Source organism: Glandiceps talaboti, chromosome 23 (genome assembly GCF_964340395.1).
Source record: "Glandiceps talaboti chromosome 23, keGlaTala1.1, whole genome shotgun sequence".
NCBI lineage: Eukaryota > Metazoa > Hemichordata > Enteropneusta > Spengelidae > Glandiceps > Glandiceps talaboti.
Genome location: NC_135571.1, coordinates 11,386,440 through 11,408,939, shown reverse-complemented (window position 1 = coordinate 11,408,939; position 22,500 = coordinate 11,386,440). Strand labels below are relative to the sequence as shown.

The following is a 22,500-nucleotide window of genomic DNA, read 5'->3' as shown; positions in this document are numbered from 1 at the left end:
ATATATGTTGACGGATCAACTGGAGATTAGTAGATCACAACCAATTTGTCAGGTTACACAAAGTTCTTAATATTGCAACATTTTACTAAAATGGTTTAAAACGAAAACGTTGTCTTTACAAAATATTCGTTTTACAATTTATGGCTGTACACATACATGTATTACGTTCACTGATATAGGTACATGTATTGGGTTTCTTAAATATTTAATATACAGTAATATACACTGCGCATGTAAAAGTCTTTCTTTCAGGATAGGGTCGAGGGCCGAGGCCTAACCTTTTACAGTGAGTTATTACACACTTACATACGTATTTAGTGATTATTACCTACCTACCTACCTAGCTACCTGCATACATACATACATACATACATACATACATACATACATACATACATACATACATACATAACTAAATACATACATACATACATACATACATACATACATACATACATACATACATACATACATACATCTGTCTTATGACTGTTCATTTTCCTATCTTAAAGGACCGATGCAGACTGGAGGGCGGCGTGGAACACAGAATCCCACAACAAATGTCGGAATTCTTTATTCAGCTACGTTATTTTTTCATGTATGATTGACATCCACGCAGCTCGAGACAGGAAAAGAGGCCAATACCGTAAGTAACACTCAATCATATCAGTAAGATCCATCATATGTACACATCATCAGTTTTTATCAACTAACACAACAATAACATTATATAATATTAGTAGGATAACAGGTATTGTTATTGATATAATCGTGTGAGCATGATGGTACGAATAAACCTGTAGATGGAGAAAAAGCAATGAAAATGCTACATTAAAAATAGTTTATCGAAGTCCTGATTGGTAAATGCCACACAGGGAAGTAACTTTAGTGTTTTGCTAACATGAGACAGCGTGGTACCGGTAGGTCCTATGGGATACATCAAATCGCTTACAACCCACTTTGCTTTAAGATGTTACCATGACAACGACGATTACTCATAGATAAGACCCGATTGATGACGTTGATATCCTTCTATCATCTGACACAGGGCAAAATGTACTGCCTTCTTACTCAAGTTACAAAAAATGGTGCACAACTAAATTCGCATGAATAATTCTATAAGTAACGGATTGAAATTTGATAACATAACATAACATAACAGAATTGAGACGATGTCTCATCTCTCAATGAAAATGTTGTCTTTCCAACCGAATTCGTCTTCATAACACAAGACAGGCCTGTAAAGGTAACATTTACATCCCTACCGTCAAAACTGGATATGGGAAATGGGCATTTCACTACAGTGATGCTGTTCTGTGGAGCAATCTACCCCTATCCAATAAAATCGGCTCCGAACCCATCGATATTTAAAAGATATCTTAGGAATGTAATCTGGTAATGTTACTGGATATCGTACACTGTGCACCTGTATCTTTTTGTCCTAGTTTGTCTCTTTTGTTTGTTTTCTGTAGACGTAATCTTGCAACAGGTTCATTGAGAAAACAGTGTTTAAGCACTGAAAGGGTGTTTGTATATGAAAGATTAATAAATAAAAAAAAAAAAAAAAAATGGTCTGTATAGCATTACATCCAGTTAAACCTAACCACATCCAAACTGGGAGTATTTCACAAAAGTATATTTTTTTATCTTGATTCATACAACATTGGTCGATAAGAACAACAGTTTAGACACACCAGATCTATTTTCAAAGGAAAAACCAAGTAATTGTTACTATAGTACATTGTTATCAGTGAAGTCTGGGATAATATACACTTATAATACCTTATACAGTCTACTGCAATGGTCTGGAAAGTAAGGCTTTAAAAATGTGTGGTTCCGATTACGCTCAATGTTAGAACAGATGGGGTACTAGGTAGATTTTATATTTTAATATAAACAAAAAAATCGTGTGTGTCTAGTTCAGGTAGTTATGTTTTCCGTTGTTTTCCATATGGTCTATGTGTTAATTGTTTCTTCTCATCAGATGTACAGCTATTACAGATTGGAAGAACAGTTTTATATTGTCTTTTTAATAAGTTTATGTCAGTTTCCACAGTCACTATTTAAATATATATAAAACTATTTATTTTATTTATTTATTTTATTTATATATAAAACTATATTCACTTGATCTTTTACACTACCATGAAACATGCCGCATCTGAAGAACTGAAGATAAGGGGCCTATAGTGTACTTGAAATACTTTGGCTAGAAATGCAGATGACGATATATTATAGACCGAATTTCACTCAAAATTTGTCATTTTAATTTTTAAACATATCGTTTTATTTTCCTTTTTTAGCATTTTTGGATCATGCCGATGCCGATAAATACCTCTCGGGATCATTCGAAAAGAGAATGGCACGCTTCCGAAGAGCGAGTCCATCCGAGGAGTGTTGTAGCAACAGGAACGGATGTACATGGGAGGAACTTGCCGAGTATTGCTCTCATCAAAGAGATGACTTGGATGGCCGCTAGGCATGATGGGAAGGGGCCTGAGACTTCCTGACACAACGTAGAAGAAAAAGCTTGACGCAAGGTGATGAAAAATGGAACTTTTAAAATATGTCATCTGAAATAAATGGAATTTTGTATGAACGTCAGAACATCTTTTGAAAGGTTTGCTTATGCTATCAAAGTCACAGGAAGGAGGGCAGTTATGCTATTCTCAGAGAGAGATATTTATGCAGTTAAATTCCTACCCCTCCATTTACAGGTAATAAAACAAAAACTTAAGTTATTTTTGAGCAGTAAACATCAAAAACCATTTCATTTCGTAAAGATTACAACATACAAGAAAAGACTAACTTTAATATAATCGACGAACATCATTTTGTTATCAACGTAATGTACAAGTATCCACTACTATACTAGAACCCGTGGGGCTGACACAATCTGACCCCTTTTTTAGTCAAGAGGTCCCTTCGTAATCATATCACGCCGACGATATTCCCTTCTGGTTATTTTAAATAGACTTCTGTCAGGAATTCTCAGGGCCCGACAACAAATCACAACATACGTTATTTATTTACTGAAGAACTATATTGAATCTATTATTTCTGGTTTGGGGATTTTTTTTTCTCGCGGCATAACATTAAGCATTTATACAGGAAAGACTGGAGAGCAGTGTCACTGACGTAATTTTGTTGTTTACGTCTTTGTTTTGGAAATTAAACAATATAAAGGCTCGACTGTGAAATTGTGTTACATATTGCGCTAGGTTGTTAGTGGATTACCATTACTTAGTACAAGACAAAGTTATCAATGTTTGGAAGGCCGGGTTTTCAAAGCGAAAAAACAAAAGAAAGTTTGAGATCGAGAAATTTACGCCCCTATCTGGAAACATACTTTTGATATGAAGCTGGTTAATCAAAAGATTCTGTGTATGAAAACATCGAAATTATTCAAAATTTGGACGAATTTTTTGTTCACCATGGTGATATTTCCCCCATTTGAAAATAATCATCAAGCTGCGAAATACATATGTTGTCATATTGTATTACTGGTAGCACCTTGTTCTCGAAAGTTGATTATCAAATGATGATTTTTACATGCATTATTGAGAAAGCTGACAAAAGGGGTTCATTTTTTGGCTTGATTCACGAGGAAGTGACGATTACATTAAAAACGTGGTATAACATATAAGTCCTTACGTCATTTCTGGTACGAATTTTGCCATTTCTCATTGTAACGATGTCAACGGCAGCATAAACGCGCCAAAGGTGAATAAGTGCAGTTAAGAGCAACGGGGATAATTATTAAGCCTCAACACAATATTCCGAGAGATAATCAACTCGTCGACTAAATTTATAAATTGTAAAATGTGCAAATTAATACATACACCTAACGTTGCATAAGAGTTTGAAGTTATAAGAGTTTGAAGTTATTTTCCATGCACAGACATCAGGACTGAATGACATAGCAAATTTCAAAGAGTGAAATACCACAACTAAGATTTTTGAAAAGCTTCGATAGGGTGGATACGATTTCAGTTGCGAGAAAATACATTGCGTGGGTAAAGCATGTCTGCTCCATGGATGCTCTTTCAAGAAACCCGTCATGCCATTTATAGTTTTGAGTTGTCTTTAAATCAAAACGTCATTGTCGAACTACAAACCTACAAAAAAATGCGATCCATTGTAAGACTCATCAAGGTGCTCAGACGACCATTTTCAATTTCCTTTCACAGCAGGACATGTCTGCTTGCCAAGCTTGCAGTGCTACGGATAGTAAAAATAACTTGTAATAAATTGATTTTGACGATAGTTGACAACACACTCACTGTCCTCTTAAGGTAGAATGTGCCTCGCGGACCAATTTCTTTGAAAAACACGTCTTAAATTCTCACCCGAGTTTGCGATATGGAAGCTTGTTGCTGGTCGCTTTGAAATAACACAAGAGATATTGATTTCGACCTTTTTGGTTTTCAAGGACAGTCTGTTATTTTCCCATATTTCAGTATTTCGAGGCCATAACGGGTTCTAAAATGGCTTTATTTTAAAATCGCAGGACCGATGTATTTGAGTTATCCCTCGAATAAGATGGCTTCTTTTCAACAATATGTTCTCAAATGCTAAAGAGAGAATCAATCTCAAAAATACATATTCAAATTGATTCTGTTAACCAAGCTCTTGTTTAATTTTGTGTTTCTGCTTCAGACATAATAAAGGCGAGCACTGCCATTTGTTTATTTATTTATTTCTTGGAAATAAAATGCAAAAGAACGAACAAGAGGATATTGTGTTATGTTTTTTCTTGTAGATGATGATGATGATGATGATGTTGTGGTTATTGTTGTCATTATATTGTCGCCGTCGTCGTCGTCGTCGTCGTCGTCGTCGTTGTTGTTGTTGTTGTTGTTGTTGTTGGTGGTGGTGGTGGTGGTGGTGATGATGATAATGATGAGGATGATGAGGAGGAGGAGGAGAATGGTGGTGGTGGTGGTAGTGGTGATAATGAATAGAATATGAATATAATAGAACTGAGTTGAATAGAATAGAATAGAATATGAATAGAATAGAATAGAATAGAATAGAATAGAATAGAATAGAATAGAATAGAATAGAATAGAATATGAAGAGAATAGAATAGAATAGAATAGAAGAGAAGAGAACAGACCAGAATAGAACAGAACAGAACAGAACAGAACAGAACAGAACAGATCAGAATAGAATAGAATATGAATAAGCATGTGGTGGTAGAAAAACATTTGTTTATTAAAAGAATTATTAGTAAATTGTTGTTTCTTGTTACTAGCGTTAACGTTAGCTAGTATCATTGGAAATTAAACCCTTAGAACATCTCAATGAACTTCTAATATATTATTGCGCTATTCATGGAACCAGAAAAGAAGAAACATTTTTTTTAGAATATGAAGTGTTTTGTACTCGAGGTGGATTAAAGTTGATTGTCAAATATAATGACGTCATCATATCTTTATCACCAGCTCTGTGCGTCATTGCTTATTATTGCATACTTGGAAACAATTTAGATTATTTCTGTATTTGGACAATGCCTTTAACAACATAAACCGTTAGTTATTGTGTCAATAAAAAATCACGATAGCTAGCATGAAGTCTTTTATTATCTCTATTATAATTAGGTGTTTCTGTGTTTTCCTTTCGTTTATATGTATTTATAGAGGAGAGTGCCAGTGTTAACACTTACACGTATATCCACTAATAATAGTACCATTATTGAAAGTATTTTATAGCTCATTAAAAAGAATTCGTCGTGTAATAGACTATTCTGATTACTCTCAACTTATTCAATCGAATTTCAAAGGTTACTTTATGCAATGCATTATAAAGCTGGTATGAATGTTACGTTTAGAAAGTTAAGAGGGGGTGGGGGGGGGGATTCCGCTAACCTTCTTTGTGTATGTCCTATACAAATACATAATATTTACGCGGCTATTTTTTTAAGTGATCATGATGTATACTATCACAAAATAGCCTTCAATTCATTTTGAATTCGTTTATCGAATTCGAAGTGATCAGGGCTGATACGTCTAATCTCATGAAAACACTTACGTTGGAAGATGCTCGGCACGAGTGATGGGAAACACGAAATGGTAGTTTCGAAACAGCCCTGATCACTTCATATAAATGAATCCAAAATGAATTAATAAAGTACACGTGTTGTCCTGTTTTGTTGTTTTTTCTCCAGTGACGATGATGGTAGGCCATGTATATATGATGGTTCTGCCATGTTATGTGTTCTACTGTACTGTGCTGTACTGTGCTTTCGTTAGTTAAGTGATTTACTTTGGTTTGATTCGGTCTGTTTTAAGTTAGTTTAGTTATGCCTATTTACTGTGTTTTCTTTGGTTCACTGACTTGTCTTATTTAGTCGTTTTGTTTAATTGACAGTTTACTAGTATAGTAGTGCCCGTATCACCCCAATATGTAATAATCAACCCAATATGTAATAACACCTTAACCCAATAGATCACTCTAAACTGGAGATTAAGTTATCAAAGACCACAGAACCTATTCAAGATTTACAATTCGCTATTACCCGTCACTGTTTTCCATTTTTATAGATCTGCCAGGCAATGTCAATGTCAAAACTTCCTCTTACAATAGCAACATCATTCACACCAATTTATAAACAAGTGAAAAAAGGTTTAAGCATGTATATATTGGTACGATTACTAAATACTGTGAGCGATTTAACGAGTTATTTGATACATGTTAAATGTTAACAAATATTCCTGCCACAGGTGGCGCTCGCCATTCCCATTTATAATGAAACACATATAACATGAATTCATTTTAATGAAAACTGTCCTCTGTCTTCAAGATCACAAATTTATTAATTACTGTTCTTGTTTTTCTTGAAAAATATTAACATTGGGGTTTGAAATTATGAAACATTTTACAGGTAACTTATTTAATGTTTGGATATGAAGGGGCGCGAATACAAATAGAATAAACCGAACCCAATTCAACTGACTGACTGACAGACTGACTGACTGACTGACTGACTGACTGACTGACTAACTGACTGGCTGGCTGACTGACTGACTGGCTGGCTGGCTGGCTGGCTGGCTGACTGACTGACTGAGTAGCCCCCATCTACAAGGCACTAAAAATAGTTTTTCAAACAGGATAGTTTGAAGCCCGTGTAGACGTAAACGCGTCCCGAACCTGTTCTGAAACCATCCTGACTTAGGACACCTTTGAGAGGTTTCCTGAAATCCTCCTGACTTCGTCCTATGTGCTGTCAAGACGGAGTTAGGAGGGAACGCGTAACACCTCTACTGTAACCTTCCTATATGTAGACACAAATCTATCCTACCTCAGGTAGGACGACGTACGTGTAGATGGGGTTACTGACTGACTGACTGACTGAATGAATGAACGAACGAATGAATGAATGAATGAACTACACACGTGTCAGGCAAGAATGACCACGTGAATTAAGAAATTCGCCACAATGTACATGTATTTACGCCCTCACAGTTAAGTAGCGTCAGAAAGTGTCGCATTTTATTATGCATGTCGGTCTTCCAACGACGTATCCATGGACGGAACGTTAGATTTCTACCGCGACTGGCAGTCATACAAATTAGGTTTTGGTAACTTAATTGCGAGGTACCGTAATGAGGCAAAAGCTGTATTTAAACGTTTTGTGGCGAAATTTATGCAAAGTGTTTGAATATCACTCCTGGTATTGTATTTACTGAAGCATAGATACTTCACTATCATTTGCAATTGACTGAACTAGAACCTGATGTCTATATGACTGACTGACTGACTGACTGACTGTATGTCTGTCTGTCTGTCTGTATGTATGTCTGTCTGTCTCAGTCTGTCTGTCTGTCTCAGTCTATCTGTCTGTCTGTCTGTCTGTCTGAGTTCATCTGTCCGTCTGTCTGTCTCAGTCAGTCTGTCTGTCTGTCTGTCTGTCTGTCTGTCTGTCTGTCTGTCTGTCTGTCTGTCTGTCTGTACCTGATTATGTTATGGCAACGCCGAGCAACATGACTAATGTTTTCTCAGAAAAAATACCGTGAGTAAAATATGCCAGTTATATAGATGGTAGCCAAGGCCTTGAGGTAAAAATACATTAAAATCGGACACAGTAAGAACTGTACTGATGAGATCGACATCCATGCAATGGTCGTGAGCACGTACAAAATTTATGATGTACATGTACCGCGGAAGATTTTCCGAGGAAAATCCATTTGAACAAGCTTTTAACCATGATTGAACATTCATATATATATAAGTTACCATGGCAACATTTAGTTTTACTATCTTGGATAGACTGTCATTTTAGTTTGATTATATTTCGATGACTTTTCAGTAGTTTCAAAGATACAGAAACACGTCATCCGACTTCAAATAAATTATTCCCGCCAGTGCCTTTAAAATCCACTTGGGTTGATAGGATACATTTCCTTTATCAAATACTAATATCTAACATAGGTTAACGTTCGTTGATGGTATGACGATAAGTGCTTAGCTATTCGTCCACATGTTTCCAAAGTACGAGCTACACATCAAAAAGAGTGTATTTATGACATGGCCCCGATTCAACGGTACACGTTCTTGAATATTTGTGCCCTACCTGAAACTTTGACATTTATTGAAACTATTTTGCTAAATATAACGACTTACTCGTAATATCGTGCACCCTCTACAGTATTGATTCAAATGTCGGTGAATGTATTTGTGAAGCTATATACATAGTGAGGTACAATAACTCCAATCGAATTGATTTGCGGGTCCGTACCCAAAAATCTGCGCTCCAATGAGATCACTATATAGGTATGGTACTGTACTGCGTATGGATAAATTCAACCTCTAATTAACATATGCAATGTCTAATATTTTAACTAGTTTCAGTGGACACGTTGTAGGTTGATTGTCAAATGGCAAAAATATTATTTTTGACACCTACCCAATAGCTAACAAACATAAGTTTCACTTACAGCCGATTATAAGTGTTAAAATCACAAAGTTGGATATATCTATGCAAGTGAGCTATTTGTAACAGTTGCGTCGCGATATATGATTGCTCTATTTACTTCCATACACGTTAAATTGAATTGAAATGTTGGAGTTTCCGAAAGCAGAATTAAACACTGCCAACTCACCATTTGCGATCACACGTGCCCAGAGCGTGAATAATTCCCTTGTGATCTTATATCCCTGAACTAGAGATCCATCCGAACCCAACCTGACAACTAAAATCTAACAATGTCCGTAAACGAAATATTGATGCAGCAAGATGTCAAGCCATATCATCCACATACCTATCAGACGGCATCGTGTAATTTCCGATGGTAAATTCGCCTGGCTTATAACTGTGTTGCATTGAACATCTAAATCATGTAATTCGTATACTGACTACAGATTTCATAGCTACAAACAATTTCATAATGTCGCTCTATTTTTTTTTTAATTTGTGTTTTGGTTCACTTTTTTGATGATTAAGTTCTATGTGTAAATCTAACACGGAAAAAGAAGACAAAGAAAGACGTTTATTTTGATATTACATATTTTGATAATGTATAGGTAATTTCCACAGAAGTGGTTCAGCAAACGGCGATTACTTTGAGCACTTCATGTTGTGAAATGATTTTGGAATGGTGCGAGGCGGGGGTGGGAGGGCAAAGGGGGCACTTCCGTAAGTATTGAGCATTCTATGTGGAAGTTTTTATGAACACTAGATGGCGCTGTCAATGTAGGATTTGACTATTATTGGACAATTGCAAGTTGGAGCATAACCTTCTTTGACATTTCCATGTATTTATGTATGTATGTATGTATGTATGTATGTATGTATGTATGTATGTATGTATGTATGTATGTATGTATGTATGTGTGTGTGTGTGTGTGTATGTATGTATGTATGTATGTATGTATGTATGTATGTCTGTCTGTCTGTCTGTCTGTTTGTGTGTGTATGTAGGTAGGTAGGTAGGTAGGTAGGTATGTAGGTAACGATAAGTTGTTTCATCTGACGATCAGAGATTGTATCATGTGAGGATGTGGAAGATTTCGAAAGGAATAGACACGCAGCATTAGTCTGCTTGATTCGGTCAAAGTTATATATATATATAATGAATTCCCAATCAAACTTTCTTACGTAGCCTTTGAGAGAAAGATATTTAAAGCGCGACCACACCCTCCAATAAGACCAAGCGTCTCATATTGCATCTAAGAGAAAGATATTTAAAAGTATAACCTACCAATCAAACTATCTGTCTCATATTACGAAATACATTTATAAAGAATAACCACCCAATCAACCTAAGTGTCTCAAATTAATCATAAATTTTAAGGATGCACCATCGTGAAAGACATTATGGAACAAGTATATAAATCCCATTTTATTGGGATAAACAGCTAACAATTTTATTTGTTTTATGTTCTATCAATATATCATTGATATTCTCGTGTGATTTCTACATATTGATGGAGATTAATACATTATATCTAGTTTCTCGACTTCAGAAAAAAATGTAGTCTTTCTACATTTATTTGACTTCCATCATAAAAAGCCTGACCACACTTTGATGGTACATTGTATAAGTAACTTGAGTCTAAAGTCTAGATGTTGTTTCATTGCTGCATTCATCGGATCAACTATTGCTTCATATGTTGAGTGTGAATCGCCGAAATTCATTTGCTCTCTTCCCCTGTTATTTTTCTCACTCCTGAGCTCTAGCACTCTCTCGCTTCGTCTAATTAACTACTCTTCTGTCTGTCTTCCCCATTGTATCTCAGCATATCTGTGCGTTTTCCATGTCTGTTTGTTTGTGTACTCTAATTGTCTATGTATCTCTGTTTCTCCTCACAATAATTCTGTCTCTAGTCTAAGATCTCTTGGTCTGCATTTGTCTCTGTATGTATGTATGTATGTATGTATGTATGTATGTATGTATGTATGTATGTATGTATGTATGTATGTATGTATGTATGTATGTATGCATGTCTGTCTGTCTGTCTGTCTGTCTGTCTGTCTGTCTATCTGTCTGTCTGATATTAGAAATTAGATGGTCATCTTTGTAATTTAGTGGATATAGCGACGCAAATGCGGAGGGGGGGGGGCGACTGGAGTTGGAAATTGTCTGACATTAAGTAAGTACTTCAGAGTACTAAGTACTTCAGAATTGACAACTATATTGCATACGAATATAAACACTGAAAATATAACATCCTTGCCTTTGATTAACCATTCAATAATTGTTTAAGGTATTATTTTCTTATTAGTCAATCAGGGTCTTACAATACTCTCCATTAAACGCTATTCCTGTCGTCAATTGACGTAGGGAAGTAACAGAAACCGTTAAAGTGAAAGTATTTCCTAATATTTTAATTCCGCGATGGAAGACATAGTCTGTCGAAATGTCAGAAAAATTCATTTACTTTTCAAGTTGAGTAGCGTGCTCTTTTGTGATGACACACATCGCTTCAGGGTCGCCATATAATAAACTAAATTGAAGATACCTATGAAATTCAGCACCCACCTGTGAGTTGCTTTATTAACTCTCTCTATATCGAAGATTAAAACCGTTCTCTTAATCGATACACCAAAGGCATTCTTGTGAAACGTCTTTAAGAACGTCTTCAGACACTTATATAGGTGAATGACACACACATGAAACCATCTAAGTGACACAAGAATGAGATCAATGATAATTTCCTTTTTTTTAGATTTGTTTCTTTATATGTTACTTTGCATTTTACCTGTCACTTTTTTATGCTTAGAACCCATTCCCTATTTAATACAGATACGTATAAAATATACATTTGACAAGTAAGTAAGCTGTTGAACAGACGTTCGGAGTAATAGGAAGGTGATTGTGTAGCATTTACAGTGAAAAACTGAGGGAACAAGAAAAATCACAAAAAGGTAAAACCGAAATATTGGGAAGTGGAAACGACAGTTTAGGTGAGACAAAGCATTACAAAGACACGACATAGACAATGTCAACGTAATTGGAATCACATGGATACGAAAGGAACACATCCACCCATCCACCCAACCAACCGACTTAAATAAGCAAGCAAGCAATCAACCAACTACTCCAAAAACTAAAAAAAAAACGATCGCGATCTCTCGACTGAACGACAAATTACTCAATCAATCAATCAACCATCCAATCATGTCAATCAAACAACCAACAAACAAACCTACATGTAGACCTACATACCTATCTCTCTATCTCTCTTTCTATCTATCTAGTTATCTAGTTATCTAGTTATCTATCTATCTAGTTATCTAGTTATCTATCTATCTATCTATCTATCTATCTATCGATCTATCTATCTATCTATCTATCTATCGATCTATCTATCTATCTATCTATCTATCTATCTATCTATCTATCTATCTATCTATCTATCTATCTATCTATCTATCGATATTCGCTCGAATTTGTAAGTAGCATTGAACATTTTCAGTTTCTGTCTATACAACCAAATACGGCACAGTTATTTCCCCGCAATAAATATGAAAAATAATTGATGTTATCTACAAAGAGTTCTATTTTTGAATCGTACAGGCTTGTATAGAGATAATGATTTTTGTCATAGCTCGTCTGGTTCAAGTCATGGCATCCTTTCAATAATTTCACTGGTGTTACTCCAGTGATGTGGTTGTTGCGTGATGCTGAAATTAACGTTGGAAATAATGTGGCCAGCCATATTATAGAAACCAGGTTTTTAAATGAGGTTTTCTTGATTTGCAATAATGTATCTTGCCATATTACATAGCTGTTGAAATGAATGGTCTGATTCCCCCCCCCCTCCCTAGTTTTGGTTTTAACGCATGTAGGTGTATCCACTCGTGGTTGTCACACCTTACCTATTGATATATAGGAGTTATGTGTACGTAATACACACTCGAAAAAAAAAGATCCAAAACACATAGAACTTAGTGAGTACGTTCAGATTCCAATACAATTACTACTCTTCATACTACAACTACATCTCACATATCATGAGCAAGGCCTTTAGTTTGATTGACAGGTATTTAATGGTTATGTCGTTGCCATCAAGTGCGTCATGCGCAGAGCAATGCGCAATGCAAACCCACATACGTCTTTAACGGACTGTGCTTCTTACACCAGCTTCCGGTTCCGGCCAAGTAATAATCACATGGATCGCAATCTTTTACTGGTACACAAAATCCTTTTACAGCATGGTTAATTGTAAATTTTTGTTATTTGCTGATAATGCTTACTAGTTTGAAAAAAGAATTATACTGTATTCGTTAATGATAGTGTGAAAACTGATATCGCAAGCAAATTGTTTTTATTCTATTCTATCACAGAACCGATTATATTTCTTATATATCGATAAATCGTAAATTTGTTTTCATTTGATCTCAAAGCAATTATGCATATTTCAACGATATTACACACTCACATACACACACACACACACACTCACAAATAAATCAAAAATAAGAAGACAAAGTTTGAAAAGCTATTGATCCACTTCAAGTTATGTGATGGAGATTTAGTATTGAAGCCAATTACTCCGAAACAGAACGCCGTCTCACCCTACACAAATCTTACAACCACACTGTTGCATTTCATCTTCTGGCTCGACAACAATCCTACAAACATTGCCACAATTTATTGTCTAGCGCGACAAACGTCTTGTTACATGGCTACATTTTCTTTGCGTGATGCATTAGGCCAAAAAAGAAACAAAATTGTTCCTGGTCAGCGCGCGCATCATTTAAATACCTCGTGTTTGTCCAGCCTATACACTCCGCAGATCCATGGGGAAACACAAAAATAACCCTCCCTACTTCAGTGAAGACAACTGCAAAGCCCATCATGAACAAGCAAATGACATCTGCCCCATATACACACTTGCTCTAAAGTACTAAATAAAACGAACAGTAACTGCCATAAATAGTAGACTGAGTGACAGGTTTGTTAAGATTTTTTTTTTAACTTTTAAAAAAGCGCTTCGTCACATCATTTCAGACAAACTGTCCTGACCAGAAACAATCGTTTTTCTTGGCCTAACCGATCATCACCCTTAAAAAGCTTACAATGTAACATCCGTATAGATTTGTGTCGGGCCAAATGTGCCACATGATGAAATGTAATAATGTTAGCAAGAAGTTTGTAGAGCCAGTCGAAGTTCGATTTCAGGTTATTTAGCTTGTATTAGGAATTGTTTCCACAGACTTTACTCCAGTGTCTACGCTAGAATGTTGAAATCTGCATTCATATAGTGTTTTATACCAATAGAATCTAAATTGGTCATACTGCCTTAGGCATAGAAATTGATGCTATCACATGACACGCCCGAGGGTCAGCTCTTAACAAGTTGCCATCTCCAGAGTAAAGTTAAGGTGAGGCATGGCGCTCCCAATCAGTTGGGTGCTGTTGAAGCTTTACGTTTAACGATTCGCAATTTTCTGTTCGCTATGAACCATTCATATTAAACACAAACGTGTGCGTTGACCATTAAGGTTACATAAATCATTATGTAGATATTATTACTAATATGAAACACTTAAATTAATTGTGTATGAAATTGACATTTATACTTTTGATTTGGACAACAACATTTTATGGGCAATTATGTCATTTTGTGATTTATATGTTAGTGACCTTTATGGAGGATAAGGTTAGGCTGGCGTTTATATAATAATTTAGCGATATTTTCTTTTACGTTTGCATCAGTAAGCCAAAGTAATTGCCCCACGAACAAACGAAAATAACGCAACTTAAAGCTTTAAGTGGATTCATATTCTTGTGATTCTGTTCTCAACTTATGTCTATTCTATACTTTACGCAATACTTTGTTATCAGATGTTGTATCTTCATTGTAGACTTTATCACACTATGGTTTTCAATAATCCTAATTAGCTACTAAAATTTAACATGACACAAGCAGAGTTCATAAGTGTGAAAATGCTACAAAAAATCTCGATCAAACTGTTTCAGTATAATGGGTAATGCCGATGCATGCCTTCTATGATGTTACAATTTGTGTTCTGGGATTGTTAGAACTTTTGATTGCATACTTGGGAGTTCCTGTACATTTGTTTGATACCAACGATTCATAAGTTCTATACGTCAATACCATGATCAAGGTTTTGAGTGTGATGGTTAAGTATGCTTCAGTAAGTATATTACTGTGAGTATCTCTGAATATGCATAACAACTTGATAATGCAAAACATATCAACTTTAATTTATACGCATTTTATGCAAATTTTACATTATCCAATATTTGTAGTGAAGCACCAGATCACTAAACAAAAAGAACTTCAAATATAAAAGCAACTTTTTCGTAACTTTCAAGTAACATACCTCAAACGGTTTCATTTAGTTACCATGGTTACTTCAATTCTGGTTTAATTCGACTGTAAATAAAAGTTATGACGTTGTTGCCTCGGTTGAGTAGTAAAAGAGATGGTTCATATATGGAACATTACACAGCAATTAACTGTCCCGGGAATATGGAAACTGTATTATATATATATATATATATATATATATATATATATATATATATATATATATATATATATATATATATATATATATATATATATATATATATATATATATATATATACATGTATATATATATATATATATATATATATATATATATATATATATATATATATATATATATATTGTAACATATCTGTCAAATATTCCAATTCAGATACTAGGATTGTTGCATATTTGTATACTGTGCTTATTGTCTAAAACTGTCGAAATGTATGTTTCAGTTGAACATGATGTACGTAAATATGTATATTGACTACCCACACACATATATATATATATATATATATATATATATATATATATATATATATATATATATATATATATATATATATATATATATATATATATATCCTCTACATGTAGTATTCACTTACAGTAGGAATTAGTCTTTTCACGTTTGTATGTCAGACATGAATGTTCTCTCAAGTATTATTTAGGTGTTTGTTTCTTGTTGCAGTTTTCTACATTTATTTAGCCTACAGTTAAATGTTTTGGTTGAATTATATTTGTTTATACTAATTACCATAACAACATTATGAAATGCAAATCGAACCATTTTGTTATTTTAGGGCGAATGATAATTCGATCAATGACTAAAATACATCCGTTTTAAAAAGACATTTCTTAAGATATGTAAGAAGTAGTTGACTCAGCTAAAAGATGAAAACAATACATCACACGTTAGCGGATATTTTCCTTTCATTCAGCCTAGGAGAAAAAAAATCGATCGACGATCATATCAGACGTCAGAACAAATTTCCTCACTTTAAGAAATTGATTGCCCGTGTATGCAAGGTAACGAACCGATTTCTGTGTGACAATCGATTTTTCGCTAATGATTTCGTTCAATCTAAAATTTGCCGAAGACTTAAGTTCGTAAAATATCTTCGATGACAATTAATATCTATATTAGATTATCGGTGTTCAATTATCAATTTTAACTGATAAGATTTGAGATTTTTACTTTAATGTTTAGATTCATATCCCGAGAAGAGTTTGGAGACATTTAGGCATGTACTGATGACGTCACTAAAGTGTTGCCATATACATAATGAACTGACTAGTCGCTGTTGATACTTTGGGATTCAGTGGCGATATTCAGTCTTGTTTTGCTGTTCAAACTATGCAAATTATAGCCCACAGGAGTATGATTGTCTGCATACGGGTATTCTTTGCGTCATGCCCAGGAAAATGAGCATTTATGATAACACCATTAAAACAATTAAAGTGAACACGTGGGAATATTACCCACTTGATACACGATCCTCTGTGATACAAAACAGGGTATCTAATAACCGCAAATTATAAGAACTCATATGCCTCTAGCTGGACAGTCAGGTGGGTACACTTGCCTGTAGCACTCAACATGTGTATTTCACCTAAATTCTAAAAGTGTCAGTCATGCCAATAGGTGAATATATTTATCCCTTCAATACTTAATTTCAGTAGTTAAATTACATGCTAATTATCAACGTGCATGTAATTAACACACACATGTACATTTTGACACAATTCTGCTGCTCCTGTAAAATTCATGATGTTGTAGTGACTTGGGTTGGCAAGACATGGTACTTAGTTTATACAGCGATTAAACTGGTGCTTTGTGCTGGATGAGATAATTGGCAGACTCCCTGAAAGGGGTGTGTGTATGTATGTATGTATGTATGTATGTATGTATGTATGTATGTATGTATGTATGTATGTATGTATGTATGTACGTACGTACGTACGTATGTATGTATGTATAACTACACATACACATACACATACACATACACATACACATACACATACACATACACATACAAGGGCAAGATACCGCAGAATTACACCACAAGTATGTTTAAGGTTTGATTATCAAATAAATACATTTGAAAAGTGAAATTGCCAGCAAGCTGAGATACATTGATCAAGGCTAAACTCCATAAACATTATTACTAGGTTTTGTATGCATCCCTGTCCCAGCTGTGATATCCGTAAGTAGATTTAGCTGGAATGATATAGATAAAGATATAGATATAATAAGGGGTCAGACTTGATTAGCAAAGCTATTTTCTGACTCCCATTGCCTGTATAAATTGTGTATAAATATTTTTTTTTCCAAGTGATCTGTAATTATTTCTTGTACAGGTAATAAAAATCAATCAATCAATCAATCAATCAATCAATCAATCAATCAATCAAGATATAGATATAGATATAGATATAGATATAGATATAGATATAGATATAAGTATAGATATAGACACATATATTTATGTACCTGGACTAAAACTTACGGTATGTCTGGTTGACGTAATGACGTCAAATTACCCTGGTAACCTAAGTGTTTAGTCACGTGACATTGGTAATATGTCAACATCAGATAATATCATATATCTCTGGTTGCCTCTATTGAAAGGTTAATGGGTGCAAATACACAACATTTCCGTGTCATTTTGGTTAAACCTTGTATTTACAAAGTCAGTAATACAACACATTAAAGTAAAACTCATTCCCTGCAGCCTTCAGCCATCACTAAACTAACATAGTTCTACCAAGCGTGAAATGTTAAACTTAGTGATATCAAATAGATGTAAATTTAGATGTACGCATAAAAATCGAATAAGCACTGGTAGGCATTTATTATGTCTTGCATTTATTTTCGGTGTTGATGATTTTAGCTGACAGAAAGAAGGCCAAGGTCAAACGAGTTGCATAGTTTGTTTTAACTTGTAGACAATAAGGACTTTACGTGCCGAGAAAGAAAATGATCACTGGTCTATGATTAACAGTTGAAACAAAGGACTACAAATACATACGATTTATATCCAAATATATAAAAATTATAATTATATAAAAATCAATTTGAATTGCCACAAATAATGAATAACTTTCCCTTTTGCTTCTCGTAGAGAGGACAATGTTATGATTATGGTATATCACTATAAAGCTGAACGCATACAACTTAGACATGGCGCGGCAAAATACAATTTATTATGGCATGTAGTACAATACCGTATACGAATCTTGCACCATTTACAGCTGCCGAGAAAACACCAGTGCGTTTGCTTGAATGCCGTTATTAGCTACGAGAAGACTTTCACACTATACATTAAAGACAAATTATAGGTAAAGGCAATAAGATAACTGATATATAAACAACAGTTAGTACCTCTGGTGTAGGTTGATGTGACTCTCTTGTTTGTTTGTCTATATCTATGGAAGTTAGTTATGTTTTAAAATCAATTAAACATAACACTAACAGTCGCAGTCGATTGTTAAGACATGTACCATTCTAATGAGTAAACAAGGTTATGGGATACGTAAAGTGTGGTGTTTATACTTTTAGAAGTTACCGACAGCGATGACAGTGTATGCCTTTGAGAACATTGTTCCGATTTCCACGAGCACGCAAATGCACCGGCTTTTTTTCACGAGTTGTATTATAAAGAGTAGGCTAAACACGAATGACAAGCGGAAAATTTCAAACTCTGTTTAGGTACACAGCAAACATATTATTACACAATACATGATACATACAACATGAATCTGTGAGTGGTCTCAGTGATACTGCATGACAGACAGTTAACAAGAGCCCTGTTGTGATGTTATGAAATAGGACCAACTAAGGGTTAATTGAACAGTTCGAATCAAATTGAATACACTATAATCGTTGGGGCTTCACGTTATTTGAGACTGTCATGGTACTGAAGCCACGTCAGTGCAAATTGGGTACTTGTTATACACCTATCAATAAATCAACCGTCAAACCATATCAGTCAATTGAATACTTACATTCCATATTCCATTAAAAAAAATATCGGGGCTTCATGTTATTAGTATCTAAGTAACTTTTATTTATAAAAAAAAAACCTTACCCGCTCAATGATTGCAAGATGTTAGTATTCTTTGATTAACATTATGAATACTTACAATTAGACAATTTGAAACTGCCTACTTGAAAAGGAGAGAGAGAGAGAGAGAGAGAGAGAGAGAGAGAGAGAGAGAGAGAGAGAGGTGTGTGTGTGTGTGCGTGCGTGCGTGCGTGCGTGCGTGTGTGTGTGTGTGTGTGTGTGTGTGTGTGTGTACGTGATCAAAACGTCTAGGAGAAAGGTAGTGTGAGCAGGTTGTTGTGTGTTTAGCGTAACAATATTGACATCGAATGAATGACCGGAGATGATTTCATGAGAGGTATTTCGACGTTGATAAAATAAAATCTTAAAGTTCGATAGTTTGAAGAAGGTATCAGTAAGAAATACAAAACATCCATTTCTCTTAATTAAGTTTAAATGCATTGCCATGGTAACTAAGAGTGAGATACTATTTTGGCACAACTTTAAGGATAAACCCACTCAATATGCAGAGTGGAGGGAAGCAGAATCGATCAAGGCGTTGAATTTAAAATGATTTTCTGACACTCAAGTGAAATTAACTTAACGTTTATTGACAATACGTCTTTAATGTTCGATTACAACACCTGGTATTTTCCCAGGTTATGTAAAGAATCTTTTAAAAGAAGAAATTGAGTTATCGAAAAAATGGTAATTTGAAACGGAAGAATTAATTTTCTTCCAAGGGTCTAAATTCTCTGTTCTGTTAGTTACAGTTAAGCAAGTACTACCTGTATACTAATGATATGTTATTTCTAATATTCCTTTTTTGTTTGAGTTGGTTTATATGTTTCACACCACATATGTATACCGTATTTCGGAAGGTCAAAGTTCAAATTATGACGCCTGGGAAACTCATTTTAGAATCATTCAAAGGTCAAAGTACTAATCAGTCAGGTTAAAACTAGTCTTATTACGTTTTATCCCAAATTGTGGCTATTCAGCATTTTTGTTACATTCTATCAAACTTTGATATGTGTTTCATACTTCTCAACTCTTAACATGAAATTCATATTGGAAATACACTCTAAACTCTTGCTGTTACTTTATTCCAGAACATTCAACCCTCTCTCAGTTAAAATCAAGAGAAGAAGTCAGGGGTCACCGTACAACATTTTGAGAAAAAAGTCAAAATAAGCTATTTTGCAATCCAATATGGTGTCCAAACACTGTGCTATGTATATTCAAAGCGGGGGATAATTGATATTTTTTGGAAAAAGACGAAGGACCCCAACTTCTTTCATTACTTCCAAAGATTCAGACGTAAACTTTCATATGGCAAAGTTGGGAGAGATTCTAAAAACTTTCGATTTTCAGTTAAATTCGTTGCTAAGGTCTACTTCGGGTTAAGGTCTGAGGTGTAAAAAATTGTGTGGTTTCAATTACATTCAATTTTAATATAGGTGGGGTAGGTAGATTTTTTTTCATGTCTGTGACTAGTTCAGGTTTTCCATTTAGTCCATGAGCCAAACCCTGATTGTTAGCCAATTGGTACCAAAATGAGGTACCAAATGAAACATTACTTTTCTAAAAACCAATTTTTCCCTCATCTCGCATTCTGATTGGTCGAGAGCCCTGCGGATACACAGGCGTATTTTTCACCAACAGCCGTATTTTTGCTTGTTGTATCACGTAATCACTGCACGTCCCCTTGTAAACAAATCTAGCAGACAACTAGAGATCGAGCTATAACCAGCATTTCCAATGCAACATTTGTGGTCAATCGAACAAAATATCACCGTTGTATATAGTGTAACAAGTCTTTTGAACTGTACTTTTCATGTCACAGGGAAATAGTCAAAAATTCCACACACAACCGTGAGAGTCCAGTGACGGCGAACGCACGGTCGTCACGCGATCGTAAATATGAATTCCTAAATTTATGAAGGATATGAAAATTACCACCACAGAGGGTGTAATTTTTGCTTAGAACAACAAAGCATATCACGAACATTTATGCACATTTAATGGAAACAGTACGCAAAACAAAGACGCACTCATTTTTCAGCTGATGGTTATAAGTTTGAATATATCGCTGAGTGATATGCAAATAGGAAACATTACGTCATACTACTGAGCAAACTCGCACTCTGATTGGATGATAAAGTTAAGGCTGACATGTAAACAACCGCATTGCAGTTATCAGAGAGGTGCATGCATGATACTACGCTCAACAGTATAACGCGGAAATGATTTTATTTTAAAATGAAACAGCATTTTTAGACATTCAAAAATGAATTCATAGTCGCAGGTGACGCTCTAGGTAATTTTTCTGGTATAACGGCTCGCCTCCGGCTCTCCGTTATACCAGAAAAAATTACCTCTCGCAGCAAGATATGGAACGGTATTTGGCAAATAACATATACATATTTACGTGATGCCGTTTTCAAATGAAAACACAGAAATTACAGCTACTTTGTTGCGTTTGCATCTACCACTTTATGGAGACTACAAACACGTACCTGACAACACAACAATTTGGAAACGCTGCCGAAACTGCACCATTTTGAAGAAAAAAACTAAATTCGTTTTCATTCGAAAACTAAGTTCGTGAGCGAAATTCAAAAACGTACAAATTCGACGTCAGGAATGATCCCATTGGTGACTTTAATATTTTCTTTAACACAAGTGTATTCTTTTGTGTGAAATAGTGACCTGAGTGAATCATTCAAGTTGTGAACAGCCTTGTGAGACTACTAAAGCTAGTAACTGGGAATGTTTTTGAATGGGGACATTTTCCTTTACAAAAGTGTTCAATATGAAAAATACCCCCAAAATCTCCCAAGGGACTGCGCCAGTGTAGGTGTTTCCGTTTAAATGGTGAAAAATGGTCGTCAGTCGGTTTACTATATCTTTTAAACACATAAAAATACATTAAAATGAATATGATATTGTTGATTTGTTAACGTTTTATTCGAAAACATCAAAACTAAAACTGAAATACAAGCATAAAAATATCTCTAGGGACAGAAAAAAACCTATCTATTTTATTGATCTATGTCGGTTTATTATATCGTGTAAACACATAAAAACGAATATGATATTGATTTTTAATGTCTTTAGTCAGTATTTGACTGACAGGTATAATATCCATTGATTATTCAATGTAACAAAGTT

General features: G+C 34.8%; 2 protein-coding genes across 5 annotated transcripts in view; one reads left to right on the top strand and one right to left on the bottom strand.

The window, feature by feature from the left end:
- The window catches only part of LOC144452860 (insulin-like peptide 7), a 38,327-nt gene extending 33,593 nt beyond the window's left edge, over positions 1 to 4,734 (top strand). For all 3 annotated transcript variants that reach the window (XM_078144045.1, XM_078144047.1, XM_078144046.1), the window contains exons 3-4: positions 513 to 646; positions 2,304 to 4,734. In XM_078144045.1, the coding sequence (XP_078000171.1) occupies positions 513 to 646; positions 2,304 to 2,479 (310 nt within the window). In that variant the 3' untranslated portion in view covers positions 2,480 to 4,734. The remainder of the gene's footprint in view (positions 1 to 512; positions 647 to 2,303) is intronic.
- The window catches only part of LOC144452637 (salivary C-type lectin 1-like), a 112,535-nt gene that overhangs the window by 48,486 nt on the left and 41,549 nt on the right, over positions 1 to 22,500 (bottom strand). The window lies entirely within an intron of this gene.